This window comes from Ischnura elegans, chromosome 8, assembly GCF_921293095.1.
Source record: "Ischnura elegans chromosome 8, ioIscEleg1.1, whole genome shotgun sequence".
In the NCBI taxonomy this organism is placed as follows: Eukaryota; Metazoa; Arthropoda; class Insecta; order Odonata; family Coenagrionidae; genus Ischnura; species Ischnura elegans.
Genome location: NC_060253.1, coordinates 99,823,857 through 99,838,598, shown reverse-complemented (window position 1 = coordinate 99,838,598; position 14,742 = coordinate 99,823,857). Strand labels below are relative to the sequence as shown.

Genomic DNA, 14,742 nt, shown 5'->3' with positions numbered 1-14,742 from the left:
GCATATTTCATGTTATCTAGGGCTTATAGCATGTGTGTATTGTTTTTGTGTGTGTACTTATGTGTTACAGCTTACTAGAAATTATGAACTTGAATTTCGGGAGTGCATTTTTTGCTGCTCCCTGGGAAATTGATCTTTTTGAAATCCTGGTTGAAAATGAGCGGGCTTCTTGTCTTATCAAGATATACTTTCTTGCACTCTCCGTGCGCTTAAAAATTGAGAAGCTTGAGTAATTTTGATGTTTTTTTGCTGAATATTTAAAAGATGGGCACATTTAAATTGAGTTACTTGACCCATGGGGGTAATGAAGTTCACTCTTTGTTTAATTTCTTTTTTAATGCTCTGATAATCAATGATGAAAGTAGCTTTTTTTACAATTTCAGGAGCAGCGATCTAAACCTGACTCAGAACCTCCTCCAGTACACCTTGATCAGCACATCATGCCATTGGCAAGAGTTTATAATTCATTTTTGGAATACTACAAATCCTTTTATCCCATTTTATTGTATGAGATGTGGTCCAGAATTTATAAAGAGTGGGATCAAAGCTTTCAAAGGTTGGTGAAAATCATTTGATAAGATAAAATATCTAATGAGTTAATAGTAATGTACAGTCAATACCCAACGGAACTTCCCAAAATGGGGCTTCACGTAATGTCATTTCTTATGTTGCCTTTCTGAATAAGGTCAAATGTTCTGTAGCTGTAGGAGCTTCAGTTTACTTGAATGACACTTGTATGACCTTCTGTAAGTTTGTTAGTACAGTAGACTCTCGTTAACACGAACAACGTTATTATGAAGCAAATCGTTGGTCCCGACAAAAGGCCTATCGAAGCTATAGGAAAAGAAACGTTATTACGAAATTTTCGTTTTTACGAAATTACGAACTTTAGTCCCGGTCCCGGCAGTTACAAAATGACCTATATTACTAAGTCCCTCGCATAAGCAATGGCATTTAGGTGAATATTCACTCCGGAAAGTTTTAATAATCACGCTATGTTTAAGTTCTCCTAGTGTACTGTGGCCAAGAGCGTCAATTATGGTTATTTCTTCACCATAAACGCAAAGTCATATAATAAGCTTCATTCCTGGGGAATCATGGTGACCGACTCATTACAGCTTGTAAATTTCATGCACAGCTATTATTTGTTCATTTTATCTCTGCGGGTCGGCTTTCGTGAGATCCCGGACACTATCGGAGGGCCTCACTGAAGGGGAAGGGGTAGTACCGAGAGAGAGAGAGAGAGAGAGCAGGAGCGACCTTAACGTTGCCAAATGTACACAGGCGCCCTAGTGTCCCACTGAAAAGGTGTGACTCATACGTGGCCACAGATATTTTGGGCCTGGCGGCGAAACAATGCATACAATGTATAGCTACTTATTTAGAGGGGATTGAGGATAATCCCATCTCAGAAGCCAGGGTATTGTCCGCTAAAGGCGAGACCACTGGTGAAAGGCATACATAAGCGTAACGTTCTGATAAACGGGGATTGCAAGGGAATTCGTGAGGATAAGGATGCAAAAAGAATGGAGAAAAGTAGCACGACGGGTATTTTATCAAATAATTTATTTTGTACATATTGCTGGAGTGGTGTGGCTAATAAATCAACCTCCTCGTCTTCCCTCCCGTCAGTGTCTTAATTTTCGAAGCCTTCAATAAACACGCTTGGATTTTAATCTTTTAAATCAGAGGTATGCAAAACTATATAGGTTGTAATACCCAAAAGTAAATACGGAGTTGAGGAAATGGGTTAGGGTTTGTTAATAAAGGGATCGGAAAAGTACTGAGAGAGAATAGATGGAGGGAGGGAGTCGGTGCTGATGGGAATGCAAAAGGTGAATAAAGATTTTCTGGAAAGGCGATGGAAAAGGATTGAAGTGGAAGAATAAGGAACAGTAAGTTATAAGTTGGATTTAAATGGAGGAATCGAAGAGCACCAAGAGAACGCGTGAGATTTGGCAACACAGCTAGCAGATTCACGAAGTTGACGCGACGGAGGTCTGAGAGCGACTGAAATTCCGAAGTGCTAGGCCACGCCTACTGTCTGCTGATTGGAAGAGGGATAGTCACGTGTAGATAAACTTTCCCTCCTCTCACCCCAACTCAGTTAAGCCACACCAGCTCACCCGCAAAGATAAAGTGAACAGACCTTAGTCCTCTTCCTACGCGCATTCGATTTACGAACTTTCACAGATACCAGCATGCAAATATTTCAAATATCGAATTTGGCTCCTTTTGATTTAGCCATTACTATGCGGAGCTGCGTAGAGGAACTCACACTCTAGGAATAATCTGAACAAGGTATCATTGGATCCGGTGTGAAGTTAGGAACTGTTCAGCGCTTCGCCCGTTCTTCCTTGCTGCGGAGAGCAATTTTTTTCGGCTCCGGCTGCATTGCACGCCCAGCTAGATCAATTCATCTCAATCGTTAAGGTCTGTTCACTTTATCTTTGCGGGTGAGCTGGTGTGGCTTAACCGACTTGGGGTGAGAGGAGGGAAAGTTTATCTACACGTGACTTTCCCTCTCCCAATTAGCAGACAGTAGGCGTGGCCTAGCACTTCGGAACTTCAGTCGCTCTCAGACCTCCGCCGTGTCAACTTCGTGAATCTGCTAGCTGTGTTGCCAAATCTCGCGCCTTCTCTTGGTGCTCTTCGATTCTTCCATTCTTCCACTTCAATCCTTTTCCATTGCCTTTCCAGAAAATTTTTATTCATCTTTTGCATTCCCATCAGCAACGACTCCCTCCCTCCACCTATTCCCTCTCAGTACTTTTCCGATCCCTTTATTACCAAACCCTAACCCTTTTCCTCGACTCCGTATTAACTTTTGGTTATTACAACCTATATAGTTTTGTATACCTCTGATTTATAAGAGTAACATCCGAGCGTGTTTATTGAAGGCTCCGAAAATATGGACACTGACGGGGGGGAAGACGAGGAGGTTGATTTATTAGCCACACCACTCCAGCAATAAGTTACAAAATAAATTATTTGATAAAATACCCGTCGTGCTACTTTTCTCCATTCTTTTTGCATCCTCATCCTCACGAATTCCCTTGCAATCCTCGTTTATCAGAATGTTACGCTTATGTATGCCTTTCACCAGCGGTCTCGCATTTAGCGCACAATATCCTGGCTTCTGAGATGGGATTATCCTCAATCCCCTCTAAATAAGTAGCTATACATAGTATGCATTGTTTCGCCGCCGGGCCCAAAATATCTGTGGCCACGTATGAGTCACACCTTTTCAGTGGGACACTAGGGCGCCTGTGTACATTTGGCAACGTTAAGGTCGCTCCTGCTCTCTCTCTCTCGGTACTACCCCTTCCCCTTCAGCGAGGCCCCTCCCCCTTCAGCGAGGCCCTCCGATAGTGTCCGGGATCTCACGAAAGCTGACCCGCAGAGATAAAATGAACAGATAATAGTTAGCTCACAATTGTTATGCAGTGTAGCATTCTGCAGGATAACCGTACTCCTCGATGCCTTGCATACAGTCCGGCCGGCGAGAGTTGCCCAATGGTGGCACAATAGGAGGAGCAGATAATCCTGTGCCAGCACGGTTTACAGGCAATCACTGTCTCCCAAACACACCTCAAACCATCACAAACACCACTCATACAACATTGTCAAAGCACCGACATAAGCCTGATCCACCAAAACATGCCCTTCCTTCAAATCACCGAAGCAAATGATTCTTCCTCTGGGTCCTTCACGCTCATCGTCCCTTCCGGCTCCATTCTTCATGGAGCCCTTTGTAGACGTTTACCTTTCTTACCTGGCAACGCTGCCCCGACCTAGACCATTCTGCCTGTCATAGGACAACTCTTGGCGGCCGGACTGTCGGTTTATCAACTTAGGAACAAGGTCTTGGAACGCATCTAGTTTGTTTATCGAACTTACTGTATTCGGAAAGATATCAACCCTCGATTACGTCATGCCGCATTCTTTTGTTGAGAAATAGAAACGAATTTTCCTGTTTATACATATTTCCGCGTAATTTCACCACGTTCATCATGTACGTTTTTTTCGATGATTCCTAAAAGAAATGTTCATACGAACTTCGTTATTACAAACCTCCGCTTTTTCAGTCCCTTGAACTTCGTAATAACTAAAGTCTACTGTATATTACCAGTTATCGGTGTGATCGAAGATGCAGTATGCAATGGTATAAGATGCAGAAAATTGGCATTGTTCTGGAATGGCTCTGCCATCCATGGTCTTCTGACCCGCCATTGCTGTGGGCCCATTGCCTCCAGGATCTCTCGTGGTAACAGAGGCCGCTTCGCCCCGGCTTGGAAGTGGATCGCCCTCCTCATTCTTCTGGCCAGTGACGTGATTGTCAATCCCGGGCCAGTGTGTAGTGCTTACTATCAAAATGTTAGAAGCCTACAAAATAAGCTTTCGGATGTGACGCATCATATCACCAAACTTGCCTTGTTCAAGATTATTGCATTTACTGAGACATGGCTTAACGAGAACGCTTTTGATAATGAATTGGCTTTCTTTTCTGCCCACCAAATTTTTCGGTGTGATCGGGGCTCCCGTTGGGGTGGTGTTTTATTGGCCATTGATTTTGAGTATCCTGCAATTCGAAGGACCGATCTTGAGTCAAACTGTGAGGTTCTCTGGACTCAAATCCATGTCCCTTTTAACCTCACCAGTGACTACGGCACAAAGTTATTCGTTGGTTGTTTCTATCACCCACCTAAAGCAGAACTGTCATCACTGAAGGCTTGTTTTGATTCTGTGCTACGTGCTCGCGCATTAGGTGATGTGCTACTATTTGGGGATTGTAATTTATGAGTCGATTGGACCTCTTCGTCATTTAGTTCCCCACTCAATCAGGACTCAACCAGTGTAATCCTTTCCCCACCAGAAATTCGGTAACGCTGGATTACATTCTTTCCTCCACAAAAGTGAACTCTGTTGCACAGACCATGAATCCCTTGAGTGTTCCTTGGCCCTTCCACTACCCACGGGGCACCAAGATTCCTTGGCCACAACTCCTGCCAGGGTTTTCAGGTGTTGGAACAAAGCAGACTGACCTCTCATAAACTCTCTCTCTCTTCTTCCTTGGGACCATGCATCACTTGTTTAATACTTTTACTGTCATGTTGAATTTTTCACGATGCATAGATTTGACCACTGTCAATAATTATCATCTCACACTTTATCTGAGATATGAAAATTTTACCTCAGTGTTTTCTTTTTGAGACAAAGTGTTCACATTTTTGATGTAGGTCATTATTGGCTAGGGTCTACTAAGTGTTCCAAAATAAATTTCAAGTTCATAGCATAAGTTATAAAAAAGAGATACCTATGTATGCCAAGCAGTAAATACAAATTGTGCCTCTTCTCAGGGACAAAAATGTTAACTAGTGAAAAATAATGAAATGGTAAACCTGTTAGACTGTGATTTTAATTGCCAAAAGTTATGTTTTCATGTAACAACAAAGAATTCTCTTTGGCAGGAATCCAGTCATCCAGGTACTTCTGCTATCTCAGAATGATGCAGGCCCATCTCCCACCGAACAGGAGTTCGTTTTTGTCCATGGTCAAAGTATGTATGAAGTTGAATTTCCTAAATGATGTTAGATGTGACTGTAGATTTAATATTTGTAGGTATCTGTACATAATGGGTACCTCTTCTCTCATTCCAATTATTTTTGCTACCTACTAATGTGATGAAAAATTTAATTTAGCGAATTAGTCTTAAGTATCACAATAGATAATTCGACCTTTTCACACAGACTCGCAATGTAAGAGTTTCAAGTATTAAGAATTTGGTTAATTTCCAATCTGTTTCATGCAAAATAAAGAATATTAATAAAATTTAATGCAACAATTATGCATCTCAATCGTAGTAATTCAAAGGGTGTAGCTTATTAAGACTGTATGAGCTGGAATTATTTAGTCTAGTTAGAGTTAGAAAAAAATCTGATACCTCTAGGGAGATCTGAGCTTGAGATCTAAAAAATTAACATAAAGTTCATTGGCATCTGAAAGCGGCCAGTTCAGGTAATACTTGACTTCCAACATTTTGCCCTTGTAATGCACTGATACAACCGGGAATTTAAAAGCTATATGCCCCTTATACCTGGGAAATAATCATTTCATCATGCACATTATGACAATGTGCAAAAGATCTTGCTACGAATTCTTCCCCATATTCTCCGAAGTATGCTGTGCCCGCCACTCTCCTAGAATGGAGTTTACTCTCATCGGGACATCTGCAAACTGAGCCAACATATTGGGCATTGAGTCTGCCCAAGAACACATTCGTTCCAGTGTTCCAGTTGTGTAGTGGGTAAAGTATCATGCAACGAATCAGAGGTTCCACAGATGAAGTCTCAGTGACAAATGATTTGATGCTTCACACACTCTGTGGGCATTTTTCTGATCTTAAAACTGCAAAACCTAACACGAGGTCAAGAGGATGTTGCGTGGCTATTGAATTCTTACATGCTCATTTATTTGTTGAAATTCAACTGCTATATTGCATAACCATTTGGGACTTAGTAGTGAATTTTGACTACCTTTTCCACGTCGTCCAGCCCCACTTCAAGGCTCCTAACATTAGCTGCAATGTCAGCGTCGCCCTCCTCCCCACTACTCCAGTGGATGGGGGAGGTTGGAAGAGTACACCCATGTCTCGTATAGCACAAGGGATGCGTTCCTTGGGGTCTTGGCACTATACGAATTTGCGTTATACGAGAGCGTTTTAACATAGGGAAGATAGGGATGCGTTCCTGGTAGCATAGGTCTTGGGTATTGAATTTCCTCTAAAACATCTAAATTCCCATAAAAAGCCTTAGAAAACATTATTTCTATAGATATTTATAGTTTAAAACATCTATAAAGATAGTATTCACGCATTCAAAGACTTTTATTCACGTTAAAAAAAATTCTTACGTGCTTTCGAAATTCCATCCTGTCGTGCGGGTGGGCTAACATCTGCTATCTCAGGGGATCGTAATGCGTTGCCGGCAGTTGACGATTTTTCAAACTAGTCTAAAAACAACTATTGTGTCACCCAGGCCCTTTTGTCGCACATCAAAATGACAGGAAAATACTACTTTAAATGCCATTTCATAGCTAGCGGAGTTTATGAATGATAAATCATTTTAATTTGAAGTCTTCCGAGTCATTAGCAGCTACGTGAAACAGTCTTTAAATGCCTTGAAACCTGACCCAGGTTTTCCTTCCCTGAAAATGAATGAACGAGAATGCATTCTTTTCCAAAAGAATATCGTCTCGTCAACACTAAAAACTAGTTGAGGGGGAAAGGAGCCACTTTCAATAACAGCTTGGAGTTCATCAGAAAATGTTGTGGTGGCTGCGCTATCAACACTTGCAGATTCACCTGATATCGCCGCACTGAAAATATCTGCTTGCCGTTTAAATTCTGGAACCAACCGGAGCTTTCACTAAATGTCTCGGAGCGATTACCACTCTTGTCTTTTTGTACTGATTCACCATGAACTTTCCGTATGTGTAGACCGCTTGGTTGAAGTTGGTGCGGCTGAGGTCACTGATATTTTAGCTTCGTCTAATAAGGCATCGTGAGTTTAAACTTCCGCGCGATATCGCTTTGACGCTCTCCATTTTCAAAGCAATTGACCTCTCTCAAGTCCTCTTCTAGGTTTATGGTTTTTCTGGATAAATTCTTGATTTTTCTACACGCATTCCTATTTTTTGCCATATTCTCTTGGTTTTTACTCTGTATGGCTCTATCTAAATCACCTTCTTCTGCTGAACTGTATTCCTGAGATGCAGAAGGCCTATGACTGCGGGGAGGGAACGAAGCCATTGTGTTTGAGCCTCTATAGTGGACCCTTTTATGTGTTGATGCTATTCATACGCAACTCGGCCACCGCTCCATTTCTCCCCCGTGAATACTGTTGACCTTGAAGGCTTTAGCGTAGTCCCTCTACCTGGAAGTCAATCGCCCGGTAACCTACAACGGCAAAAATACGTCTCAAACCGTATTGCTGAAAAAAAAACTCATTTCCACTAGCCCCACGCTTAATTAACGATCTAAATTATTTATTATCATTCTGTTAAGGAGATGAGATAAATCTTCGGTAGGCCGGCTATCTGGATCCAATGACGAGTAATACTTTTGGCAATTGCACAGCAATGAATTTCGATTAATATATAAACAAAAAAGAAGATTTGAGGCAAGAAATAATATTAATATGCGTAAATTGATAGAAATTTCGTGTGTACTTAGCGCAAGTTCACGTTTTATCACGAGAGCGTTCAAGATTTTTGATTAGGCTACACTGCGTTGCAATGTTTCCCCGAGGAACGAATTTGCGCTATATCGAAATTGCGCTGTACGAGACATGGGTGTATATTAATTGACAACCAATTCCGTATTTTCATTCATCGCCTGATGATGCACCCTGTAACGGACGCGAAATCTTGCACGACAAAGCGCACCTGGAAGCCGTTAGCAACATACTAGTGTAGCTGCCACCATGCTGGATCTAGGATAGGGACAGGGTGGGGGGTCCTGAGGGCTAACCTCCCAGCAGTAGTGGGGGTCTGAACATCGTAAAAAGTGTAAATTGGATAACCATCTCTAGATCTGCCACTGGCAGCCAACACATGAAACAATTAAGAATTTCGACTTGACTTATTGCCATGCAGGCTTCCTACGCTGTCAGGTCCAAGTGTAAGTCATCGCAGCAAATCATAGTATGCTTTTCGTGCAACTTTACATTCTATTTGGCACAAATGGGAATACTTCATTCTTATTAAAATTTTTGCATTAGTATATTTGCGAGACATTGTAACAAAATGGAGGGTTGGAGCTGAAAAGTTTTTAAGTCTGAAAATATGGGACTGCGTTATGTATATTGTGAATTTTGGTGTAATTACATATGAATTTAGAGCTGTGGAGAAAGCTTATAATTTTGGTCATGGAGTTCAAAGGTTTAATGAAAACGAGGATTAAGTTAGGCATTTAGATTCAGTCAAAGATGATTCTTTGTCTGATTTAAGTTTTGTACTGTGTATTTTTTTTACCCTTTCTTATTTATTTCTATTGAATGCGGCAATGTCTTGCAGGTGTTATATCAGACCAAGAATTTCAAAATGCTGGCTGTCCAAAAGTGGGAGATTTGGTGATCTGGGAGTTTCCCGAGGAGAATGTGGACGTGGGTGGGCCTGAGATCCCTCCTGGTCATCCTGTCCCCATAGTCAGTGTGAGGGTCTTTGCCTATGTCGATGCCATTAAGCGAAGCAACATTGCGTCAGGACGAGTCCCAGTCAGTCAAATGTTTAGTAAGTATCCCAAATAAGATTTAATTTGGTGTAATGACTTTGGATATACATATATATTAAAGTGTATATAAATTTGCATTTCTGTAGTCCCATTAACAAATTGAATCTGAATTTTTAAAAATATAATGAAGCATACTTTTGGCTTCAAGTAACTTTAAAAAATATTGTTTAGCTTTGGGTGACCAGGGGCGTAGACAGGAATTTAAGCTAGGGGGGGTTTTAGGAGCAACTGATATTTACGTGTGTGGGGGTATTACATACCTACCAGGGTAAGCAGGAGTTGCGGGGGCCCTCCTCCAGAAAAATTTGAAGAATAATGGTTCAGAATGGCGAGTTTTACGGCTTTCTGAGGGATATTTGATAAATCCTAACACTATTCTATAAGTAATACTGATCCAAATAAGTAAAATGGATTAAACTTAAAAATTTGTCTGAGCTCTGGGGGGATTTTATCCCCCAAAACCCCCCCTCACTGCGCCACTGTGGGTGACATTTTCTCATTTATTACCATATTTCCATGCTCTGATAATTACATCATCTTCATTAGGCATCAGGTACAGGATATTGTGCCTGGTAGCATTAATTTCATTGTCAAAATACAGTATGCTGTCATAACAGCCTGAAATTACCAAAATTTGATATTACATGGCAGTTGTTTCATTAATCCATGTGGTTATGGTCAACTCTTTACCTTCCAGAGAGTCACATCATATTTGTATGTACAAAATTTTGTGTTTCTTATGCTTCTAAAAACTAGCTAAAAGAAATTGAAAATGATTGAGTGATTTAATAAATCATACTCACTGGTAGGGAAAGGACATTATGCTCACTTGGATATTTTTTGAATGTGAAGAGATTGAAATTCAAGCTCCCATGGCAAAGTTATAAATTGAGCAATAATGAAAATTGGTGATTCATGTGATGTAATAAAATGCTAAAATATATTTAAATTCTCTTCAATGAAGGTCATGTTCCGCAGAAATCCAGTTCGCTTATTTCCATTACTCTGAAATTCAAGAAGAGAAAATATAAGATGTGCCTCGGGCAAATGGGGAGATTGAAGGTAAATATGAGCATTTGAAAAATATTTTCAAAGTCACTTAGGCATGTATTTTTCTTTATTTTCTTGCACTGAATTTTTCCTTTCTTTTCCTTTACTTACTATTCTATTTGTAAAAAAATTTAGTGATTTTGATCAGTATTCCAATTTGAAATTTGATTCTTATTCTACCAATTCTGATTTTATTAAAATCATTGGTTCCAATTAAAATTCAGTTGAGCCCCCTCACAACGAATCAGCTTGTAATGAAGAAAAGTTTCTCAGGTTTTCCACCAGTTGATGTCTTCCATGTCTCCCGACATTTCGAGCTGGGACTTTCTGATCATTCTCAGGGGATCTTCCGAATGCCATTCTTTGAAATTTGACCAGTATATATACACCCCATTCTTTCTTTCAGTTCTCTACCAAATCTGGAAAGATACAACACATTCTAGTTAGATATAATATTAAGACAATCCATTTACCACCACCAAAGCTCAGAGATCAACTAGTGAGAGTGAAGGATTCCCTCGGAAGACACCAGGAGTTTACGAAATTCCATGTGAGTGCGGGAAGGCGTATATTGGAGAGACCAGTCGGACCATTGAAACAAGGACAAAGGTACTTACGGTTGGCCCAACTGGAAAAGTCCGCAGTGGCGGAGCATAGCATCAGTGAGGACCATGCCATACTATGGAAGGAGACGAAATTGCTATGCCGGGCACATGGCTACTGGGACTGCCTTGTCAAGGAAGCCATTCAGATCCACATGAAGCGCAACAACATCAACAGAGACACTGGGTTCCAAATCAGCAATGCTTGGAGACCAATAATGAAATCCCTTGCAGTGGAACCTCTTTAGTACGTTTCTGAAGGGACCACAAAAAATGAACGTACTAACCAGGAAAACGTGCTAACGAGGAAAGTAAAAAATAGCAGTCTGGTAATTGCCATCTGTGGAAAAATCGTCATAATTACAATTACTATCGGTAGTTCTCGTAGGATCGCCTTCCTGAACTCTTTTCACCTTTAAAATAAAGAAAATGGGCGCTACATTGAAAAACAATACCATGTGAATAAAAAATCACGATATTTCATAGATTTCCCGAAGACAATTACATGAAAACGGCGACTTTCTCCCGTGATTTATCCTATATGTATTTATAGAAAGAGGACAAGTATAGCTAAGTCATTTCTTTTTTGTCACAGCATACTCTGAGAATATAACAACAACCCTGAGTATGCCAACGGGTTGTTTTTAAACATCATAAAAATTGGACAAAATTATATTAACCTTAAATTACGGCCACAGCCGTACACATTCGCTTCTGGAATAAAGCCATATCGATTGTTATAGCAATCGACATATCGATTAATAACACGCAAGATTATTAGATTACGAGGTAATTACAAGAAGATTTTATATTATACAGTTGAAATTTACTTTTAAAATTTGTTTAATGTCGTCTGCTTTCATGCCGAGATCAAGTATTTTTAAGCTAAGCTTCGCGTGGAGATCCAGAGCATCGTCTGCTCCCGCAGCAGTAGTCAAATACGCACGTACTACGTAGCATTGACGTCTTGCAGTACTGCTTTAGATAAAGTGGGAATTGGATAAGACTCATTTCTTCATCATGATAACTCGTGCAATAGCAACAATTGCCCACTCGTGAAATTTGTGCGCAGTGGGCACTCCAGAGGCAACAGAAGGTGAGGAGCTTGGGGTGGGGAGAATTGGGGCTTCTCATTGGCTGCAGTTTTGCATAGTCAGACATTCCTGATAAATGGCCATATTTTATTATTCATCGCGTCATAACAATTGAGAAATGCATTTGGATAAATCACGGTCGAAGAAAGATATGTGGGATGAATGCAAGAATTTTAATGGCTATTAATAATAAATTAAATCATGAATTCGGAGCTTTACGGCCCTTAAGAAGATACTGGAGAACGAATTGCGGGTTGCGTAACGGCTAGCAATTTAGCGTACTAACCAGGAAAGCGCAATTTTTTCAAACGTACTAACCAAATACTTTTACCTGTATTTTGTTCCGATGGTACCGGGACCGAGAGAAATCGTCGTACTAAGGAGGAAAACGTACTAACGAGGAACGTACTAACCAAGTTCCACTGTATATACAACAAAAATGCGGGGAAAAGCACAACTCCCATGAATCAATCAGGTTACACCTGACCACGAATGGGGTGTATATATACTGGTCAAATTTCAAAGAACGGCATTCGGAAGAACACCTGAGGATGATCAGCAAGTTGCTACTCGAAACGTCGGGAGACATGGAAAATATCAACTGGTGGAAAACCTGAAAAACTTTTCTGCACCTGATACGCCGGGAAAACCTAAGATCGTACAGCTTGTAATGAAGTTCCTATTTTAACTAAGTTAAAGCCATACCCCATCAAAAAAAGCCTTTTTGCCTCGCAAAAAAATCCTGTTTATAACAAAGTTGGTGTTGCAACGATATTCATGTTTTATTTTCAACCTCTTCTACTCAGTTATAAGACATTATGGCAGTGTCAAATTTCTTTTAAGATGCAGAGAGCTCTAACAATATTAAATTATTTTTGCCCATGAAAGCTAGAGGAGAGATCTATCATTAGTATCAGAAATCTTCTTCTCATAGTGGAACAACACGTGAATCATCCCTGCCATAGGCTGGGCAAAGCCTATCTCTGTAATGTACTGGGAAATTCCCACCTTTTTCACTGGCCACATCTTCCCAACTCTGACGGCGACCCTTCCTGCTTGCACCAAGGGATCATGACATCATGATAGACTGATCACTGAGCACTGTCTGAATTCACTCGTTCTGTATGAATCTACTGTCTATAAAAAAGTTTCCCAACAAATTGAGTGGCACCACTGATGCTCATCAATAAGATTTGACTCTCTATATTGTTGTATTTCTTCTGAGGCCTCTCACGTGAAGCTGGGTAGTATGATAACGCATGGATTTGTTTGCTTTTCAGTCAGAAAATAGTATTAGAGGGAGAATGCCTTTTCAGGTAGGGCTTCATCACCCTGTAGTAAAGAATTCATAACTGTAAAATTTCTTGTTCCCCTTACTTTTACGTTAAGTCTCTCCATTAAAGAAGGTAGGCACTGAAAATTATTTTGTTATTCATTTGCATGATCTTAAATAGCTTATTGGATTAGAGAAAGTAAAATTTTTCTCCAAGAGAATTAGTGGTGCCTCTCAACTCTTTGGGATACATTTTTGACTTGCTCTACCTTAGGTATCGGTTAGTTATATAAAAATCTGCTGAATCATCTCATGTACCAAACTTTTTTCCTGACTTGCAGGTTGTTTGCCACCTCCTGTTAGAGTTGAGAAGTTTTGATGCCCTGCTTGAGCTTCCCAAGTCTCCCTTGGTAAATCATCTCCTTAATCCCCTGAAGCAGAATCTGAAGACTTTGGTTCCTGGACATTTTCGCTTGAAGTCTACGGTGAGTATATTGTATACCCGGCACTCCATGTGTGCTCGTTAAGGAGCTAAGCCCCTTAGAATCCCCGGAGCCGGCTTTGCCGTCTAATTTTGTGGGTGTTCGAGCAATTTTTATGCAAGTAATGGCTTTGCGGGCAAGGTGAGAGGAAAAGGGACCCTTGGCTGCGCCGCGGCAAACCCTTCGGAAATGCCTTGCAGTTTCTCAAAGCTCTGACCCCAAAGTCCTAGGGTACCGGATTCGCCGGCCAGGGGGTAGGGAAACGGACCCTTGGCTGCATCCTGGCCAGCTTTGCCAGCACACTCCTTGGAACGGCTTTGCTGTTCCTCGAAGCTCTGGGAAGGGTAGCGCCCTGCGGATTCGTGTGCTTACCAAAGGAGGCAGGTGCGTTTACCAAGGGCAGCAGGTGCCCAAAAGTCGACTTTTCTGCCATTTTCTGTTTTGGCAGGGGCTATAGGGTGATATCAGAGGTTTTCATATTTTTTTCCTGGTCATTCATCTACTTACGAAATTTAATGATGAAATTTGATTGGCTACATTTTGAGGAAATGGTGTCTTAATCTTTCGACAATCGTAGTTTTCAGTGACTTTCAGAATTTCTAAATTTTTAGCGCATTAATCAAGGGTGATGAAAGGAAACCTACATACAGTGGAGAACCCTGTAGCCATTTATAATAATCATTTTCTTTGTCCATATGAAGAGATCCGTGAAAGTCGTTTTATTTTTTTGCTAAAATTCATTTTAAAACTGTGATTTCGGTGTTATATAAAATCTTGGCAGTATTATTATGAATTATAATTTATACTGTTAAAAAAGTTTTGCATATTTCTCTGTGTTTTATAATTTTTTTGGTGCACATTTCACGATTGCTTATATTTCTGATGAAGGAAATGGTTCAAGCATTAATATTATAGAGCAAGCAATAAAAGGTGCATCGTTCAGGTGATT

At 40.6% G+C, this 14,742-nt stretch overlaps 1 protein-coding gene across 3 annotated transcripts in view; it reads left to right on the top strand.

Annotated features, from left to right (window-relative positions):
* Window positions 1-14,742, top strand: part of LOC124163483 (probable helicase senataxin) — a 58,271-nt gene that overhangs the window by 21,619 nt on the left and 21,910 nt on the right. For all 3 annotated transcript variants that reach the window (XM_046540422.1, XM_046540423.1, XM_046540421.1), the window contains 5 exons: window positions 384-556; window positions 5,472-5,560; window positions 9,076-9,291; window positions 10,257-10,354; window positions 13,653-13,796. In XM_046540422.1, coding sequence (XP_046396378.1) covers window positions 384-556; window positions 5,472-5,560; window positions 9,076-9,291; window positions 10,257-10,354; window positions 13,653-13,796 — 720 coding nt within the window. The remainder of the gene's footprint in view (window positions 1-383; window positions 557-5,471; window positions 5,561-9,075; window positions 9,292-10,256; window positions 10,355-13,652; window positions 13,797-14,742) is intronic.